Source organism: Poecilia formosa, unplaced genomic scaffold, assembly GCF_000485575.1.
Source record: "Poecilia formosa unplaced genomic scaffold, Poecilia_formosa-5.1.2 Scaffold679, whole genome shotgun sequence".
Lineage (NCBI taxonomy): Eukaryota > Metazoa > Chordata > Actinopteri > Cyprinodontiformes > Poeciliidae > Poecilia > Poecilia formosa.
In genome coordinates, this window is record NW_006800618.1 from 54,005 (window position 1) to 61,153 (window position 7,149).

General features: G+C 35.5%; 1 protein-coding gene across 1 annotated transcript in view; it reads right to left on the reverse strand.

Moving 5' to 3' along the window:
- nipal4 (NIPA like domain containing 4) overlaps positions 1-5,603 on the reverse strand; it is a 20,884-nt gene extending 15,281 nt beyond the window's left edge. The window contains exon 1 of the mRNA XM_007542316.2: positions 5,340-5,603. Within this exon, the coding sequence (XP_007542378.1) occupies positions 5,340-5,376 (37 nt within the window). The 5' untranslated portion in view covers positions 5,377-5,603. The remainder of the gene's footprint in view (positions 1-5,339) is intronic.
- Positions 5,604-7,149: the final 1,546 nt, after the last annotated feature.

A 7,149-nucleotide genomic window follows, 5' to 3' on the forward strand; every position in this document is an offset into this window, starting at 1 on the left:
AACTTTTTCTTTTTCAACCGTAATAAATGTGATATTCGATTGACCTGTTATGACTCAAATGTTGGGTGTCCGCTGTAAATGACTTTATTAGTATTTAGTTGTTTCCTCATTTAACTAAGAGTTATTATACCTTTCGACCAATGCTTTTAATTTGAAAGAGTTTTTAAAGGGACAAGGTTGCTAAGTTATCTACACAAACTTCTGACTGACAATTAACTGTTTGGACCTCGTGCAGAGAAAGAGCGCACGGATCGCAGTGAAAGGGAGATAAGGAACAGTCCAACTAAGGTCTAAACAATTAATTAGTTAGCGTTTGGTTGATGAGGGAACAAGGTGAGTGTTTTGACGAGAGTATTGTATATATTGAGCATAAAGTTTATGTTTCAACATGAAATAGTGTTAATATTTGATTAACTGTCGAACAGTTGGAATATGTTTTAGTTCATTTGTAATACAGAAATATTATAGTTAATTAAATACATGTATTGTAAATTTAATGTTATTACATAAAGTAAGGTTTATGGGTTAAGGTAAAAGGTTAGAACCACTAAGAGTTACTAATGATATTTTATTTGTATGTTTGTAGCTCTTACAGTGTGTTCATGTACAAAGGCTGTTGAATAAAGAAACGTGAACCATCAGTTAGAGAGACCATCTTTTCAACCGGGACGCTACATCTGCTGCTGCTGCATCGTTGTGGAAAACCAATAAGCCGCTATCTGCAGCTTATTGTGTATCTTTACTGGGTTTTTTCTTTTTAAACTTTGGGGGTGCGGCTTATAGTCCGGAAAATATGGTATTTATTTCATAAATAGTGTTATTTCCTGGATTTTTTCTGTTAAGAACCCAGAGAGGGTTATTTGATCGTGCTTTCTGGAAAACAATAATTTTATACATTTAGGCACTCCTGCAATCGTCACACTTTTTCTGTTACAAACTGACTCCGGCCCCCCACCAGAGAAAAGTTATGTGGCCCTCACAGGAAAACGTTTGGGGACCCCTGGTGTAGACCAAAAGTTGACCAAAAACTTACAAAAAGCATCTCTTAACTTAACTGTCCTTCCTCAGACATCTGACTCCAATTTATTACTTATATCCAAGAACAAGAGAAAAAAAAAAGCAAAAATCATAAATACAACCATCCTAAGATTTTTCTAATATCATGCTTCCCTAAAACTGAGTTATGAACTCATATCCTGTTCTGCATGCACCGTTTGCACAAATACTGGTTTTGCAGGGGGATTCAAAGAGACTTTTCCTCAGAGAACTGTGCATGTAAGCAAAGCTAAATTAACACAGGAGACATTGTCTTCAAATTACTTTGGTAAAAAAAAAAAGAAAAGTCAAATGTGCCTAGAAAGCAACTGAAAATTAAGATGGATTCAATTTGAGTGTTTCCTCCTGATGTGAAATTTAAGGCATAACAAATCTGACAGAGACGAGCTGTATTCCTATTTAAACCAGGGGCACACTAAAGTATTTACAATTCAGCTGAAATCAAATATAGTGAAATAAAATTCAAAGAACAGGACAGAAATAACAAAGCCATATATTTTACTTCGAGGACTGGTGCTCAGCAGGTCTTATCTTTAAGTCTAAAGTTTGAAGAGTTGACCAAGTGGTCCCAAGTGCAAAATTTCGTATTGCTCCATGAGGAAACAGTGAAACTTGCAGGGACTAGACTAATTTTTAACCTTGAAAATTATTTCTTTCTTAGTGGATCAGTGACACTTAATGTTATTTAAATTCTATTTTAGGAATTTGATTTTCATGTATGATCAGGCTATTTGAGCTAGGATGCTAGCTTAAGTTGCCAGTCCACAGTCGAATGTTCAACAGAAATGCCCCTGATGTTTGGTAATGGTTTGCATTAGGCACAATTGATATTTGGACCTTCTATTGTAAGAACAGGGGAGAAGGGATATTTGAGGACTTAGGGAGGCGCTCTTCCACAAGATGCCGCCCTGGGGGGTTGTCACACATATCAGAAACTGCCACTGACTGGAACTGTTAATCATTAAAGAAACCCACTGGATACAATTACATGATGTAAAATGATTAAATTATTAAAAGGAAAAAACATTTCAAAATGGTTAAAATCTATTGAAATTTGAAGTTCAGTCAATGATGTTTCATATTGTTTTTGCTCTATTACATTAAGTGGAAAGAACATGGAAAATATAAACAAAATGTCAAGAATGGGAAGCTGCTCAGAATTAATGGAAAGATGGACGGAGATATGCTGCAAATCTGGAAGAAAACTTGGAGACGTTAAAACAGGATGGGGGGTTCAGCTTTAATAAATATACAGCTAGTCCCAATCGATCAGTCTCACTGATTTTAGATTAGATGCAACTTTATTGTCATTACACATGTACAGAGCAATGAAATGCAGTTTACTATCCAACCAGAAATGTTTTTTGCAGTATGTTAATCCAGTATGTTAATTGCCTACCTAGGCAAGGTAGAAGAAATAGGCAGAAGACTACAACTACAACCAAAATAAACCGAACAGTGCATAACTGTGAGCTATTTTGCAAAGAAGACTGTTTAAAAATTCAATCCCTAGATGAGGAAAGCCAGTAGACCCATACCGAGATGTTTCAGATTATTTCAAAAACCCTTCTGAGATTTTATGAACAAAAACACCAACAGGCAGACAAGAAAAGTGAACATATTGGGGGTCTGAAACTTAATGAGACAAACAGAAATGTTTTTGGGTTTCTTTTTCAAATTTGAAATTGAATTACCATACACAGAAATTGAACTGAGGTAAGAAAAAAAAAGTTTTGACTTAGATTTCTGATCAGCAATATTGCAATAGTCATGTCAGCTAAATACTGGGCTTTGAGAAATTCATGATTGTTTCACCGTAGCTTCCTACACTGTTGCAGACACTCTTTGGTCTCTCTGACCAAAATGCAATACTTGGTTTGCGTGTGCAGAGTTGTGCCATACAGGTCTGACCACTCTGCATAAGGGCAACAAGAGGAGCTTGGCTAATATTTACACTGTCAACAACTCAGCACCAGGCACCATCCAGACAGAGAATGCTCAAAAAGAAGAGGTGGAGAAACATGTTTGGATTTCAGGTGTGGGGAAGCAATTAAAATACTTTACAAATCAAAATGACTCAGATCAAAAGACAGACGTAAAGGTTAGAGATTACTTATATTTAGCAGGATTTAAGAAACAAATTCCAATTCAATATTTTATTTGTTTTTTCGTTCTTGTTTTACTTGGTAAAGTCAGTAGGTCAAGAAAGGAGAAACTGAAAATACATTAGACTGATTTGAAAACTAAACACATCCTCTTTTTAATTAATATGTTGAAGTTCAACAAACAGTTTCTTTCAGATCATTTGAGGGCAAAAAAGTAAGTAATAAAAACATATTTACATATTTGTACTTTACTAACAGTTTCATTTAAAATGTGAAGCAAAGCTAAGAATTGAAATAAGACAAAAATGAAAAGTATTCTCCATTTTAAACTGCCATTAGCATCTTATATTGATAATTAGCATTAGTCTGAATGTGCTCTCCCTGAATGGCTGAAATGCTGTGACAGGACAGACTTAAACTTTTTCGCTCACTTTTCACCACAAACAGAAGAATGGCTCTTATTTCCATACGGTATGAGCATCAGCCCCAGTCACTTCAACAGTGATCACTGCGCTGGCTGCAACGTCCCATCAAAAGCTACTTTTTATTTTAGACTGTTTTACTGTTATTATTGCTGTTGTAAATCTTGGTTTGCTTATTCTGTCAAGTTTATTCTAACAAAGTCAAGTTTATTTGAGTAGCACATTTCAGCTACATTTAAGTTCAACATGCTTACACCATAAAAACATCATACACTAACCAATTATGAAACACGCAATAAAAATTACATTTTGTCAAATGCCACCATCAAAATCATCAAGCAAATATTTATCAAATATGTTGATCAATTTTCCAGTTATTATGAATCAAAGGCAACTCTAAACAGGTGTGTTTTAGCCGATTTAAAGGAACTCAGTGTTTCAGACGTTTTCTGGAAGTTTGTTCCAGATTTGTGGGGCATAGAGCTGAATGCTGCTTCATGTTTGGTTCTGGGGTTGCAAAGCAGATCAGAACCAGAAGACCAGAGTGTCTGGAAGGTTGACACATCCACAGATAGTTAATGCATATTGGTGCCAAGCCGTTCAGTGATTTATAATCTAACAGATCCCTGTAGATATTCCCTGAGCTGTGGGGAGTCAGTGCGACAGCTTTAAAGCTGATGATGTGCTCCATTTCCCAAGTTCTAGTGAGAACGGAAGCAGCAGCATTCTGGATCAGCTGCAGTTGTCTGACTTTTTAGGCAAATCTGTAAACAAAAAAATGATTTACCTGAAGAAGATGAGTAGTTTTTTTTAAAACCACGCTAATACTTTGACATAAAAGAAAAAGAAACAAAGAAATCAACTGGTTTGACAAGAGTGCACCTGCCTAATCAACAAGTCCAGTATTCATTGCAATAATTTAAATAATTTATACATTTCCAGACTTAATTATAAACTGTCTAATTTAAAAGAGAATGAAAGATAAATGTATTGGCACATAACTCTCTTTTTAAGCTTTAAGACAATTTTTAAACCTTTTTTCTGAGTAAAATGACTTTATACAAGTCAACTCCCTGACACTGCTGAACGTTAAAGTGACTTAAGGATTTTTTGTTTGTTTGTTTTAAATGTCTTTGTCATTTTTGTTCACAAGTGTCAATATTAATAGAAGGATAAACAATGTCACAGAATTTCAACCTTTAATTTTTGATCAGGAAATACTGTTAACATGCATATTTCTATTTGATATTATGCATTTTAAGCGATGATCAAACATCTCTCCTTGGTTATCGAAAGTTGAGAATTTCTAAAGGCACTAATTAGTTGAGAATGTATTTCAAATCAACATATTTCACATTGTGTCATTAAACCCTTCATACATACAGGTATGTATATTTCGGATATTTTCAAGCATCATCTCAGAAAAACATGCTCTTTGTCCCACGTATCGCTTGTATGAACCCTGGTGATGCATGCCACGTTACATAATTTGATATTTAAAGAACAAACGTAAAATGGCTTCTAGGACTGTGACGTTTCATGTAAAATTTACAGAATGAAGACACCTTTTCAGCTCTGAATTACGAAACAAGGAGGACAATAGATCCACCTGAACACAGAAAATAAAGCTTCGCTCCCTGAAGGTTCAGATGCTCCACGCAAACCTTTCATCTCCTCAGCGAGTGCAGACAAGTCCAACAACAGGTGTGTGAAATCCCTCACCATGGTTTAAAATATACAGAAAGCTTCTCTTTACCATTTTTGCACGTCTCGTTCAGGTGAAACTCTCGCATCGTGCTTTTGTCCAGGTGAAAATGATCAAGAGAAACTGCAGAACGGGAAGTCCGTCTTCACCTTTGTCCAACAGAATTAAATCACCTTTTTAAAATAGTCTATATAAAATTCATATAAAAATATATTTAGGAAGCGGTCAGCACTTCAGTCCATGGAACGAACGCCACTTCTGGCCGAAAGTCCGTTGCTGTTTTCTCCGGAATCAGCCGCGGCCCAACGGGAACTCAGGTGACCACGCCCCGAGCGGTGAGCTCCTGCGCCAGGGCCGGCCCAAAGTTGTTTGAGGTCCTGAGAAGAATTTCATTTGGGGGGCCTAAGTTGTTTATTTATTTATCTGTTTGTTTTACAATTAAATAGTGAACCAACAGTTAATTACAGGTATCTGCTTCAGAATTATGGAGGACCAAAACTGACATAATAAGAAATAAAAGCATAAATATAAATTTAGTTTTTCCTTGTCCTTGCATATGAGTTTCCGTCAACAAATGTATATATTTTCTTTTTCATTTCCCCTAAACATGCGTTTTGGTCAAGAAAAGTAAATATTTTTGTTTTGTCTTTTCCTTATACAAGCCCTCGTTCTTTTGCCATTGCTTCTTCTCCTCTCCTGTTTTTACTTTTCTATCTTTATGTTAATGAGGAGATCTGCCTTCCAGCTCCTCTACTATTGGCCAATAGAGCTTTGGAACCAACGTCACTGTGTCAGACGTTGTGGGGCGTTTAGGTCTCGTGCAGTCGCTGGGTGCCATCTTTACAGGCTACAGATCAAAACAAACTTTATCCTGATGGTTTTATTGTGTTACTGAATGCAGTGAAGTTAGTTTCGAGTTGGATATTGGATATTCCAATATCTGCCCAGTAAGCAGCGTTTAGCTCAAGGTTGATCCGATTTATGAACGCTAATTTCGGCCAGCCGTTCTCCAGCTCCCTCAGCGCTCGGAGGTTCACTTAGAGACTGTCAACAAACTTCTGAACCAAACACTCCTGTCAAACAAATGTTAATAAATGCCTTGTGACCAACTGACACAAAAAAGTGGTAATTCATGCTTTTACATGAGACACACTACCCTCTATTAAAATGTCAAATCATATTCAATATTTTAAATAACTTTAATGTTAAAAATATAATGTTTTCTTCAATAGCTTCTATATTGTGTGACACATTGACTAGAAATCAGTGTGTAATTGTTGTACTAAACTGTGAGTTCAACATGTTTACACCACAAATTTTTTATTTTTGTTACCTTTTTTTTTTAGTTTAAATTAATATTTCTCTTCAATAGCTTCTAGGTCATGTGACCTATTGAGTCAAAATCAGTGTGAAATTGTTCTACCAGTCTGTACAGATGAGGTAAGGTGGGCCCACAAATTTATACATTGGATATAAACTGGGTGTCCTGTATTAACAGGACACATAAATCAGTGATTCTTGACAATAGGGACAAAACATTTAATTTTCCCAATTTTTTTTTTATTATTTCTCAACCTTATGTATGCAAATATGACAAATAATGTTTAGGAAATGTAAAGGTGCTAAGGTACAGGCTCCCAGTTGCAACTTTTTTTTTAAAATATTAAATTTTTAATCAACCTGACCTAGAACGTTGTCATCACCATCTGACAAAAATAAATATAAAATGATTGTTAAAATACACTATTAGTGATACTTTTACTCATTTTACAGACAAATGCTTCTCAAGAAACAAAAGAAATATTATTCAAAACCAAAAACCAGCAAAAAGTCCATCTGACGGAGTTCACACAGAACTGAA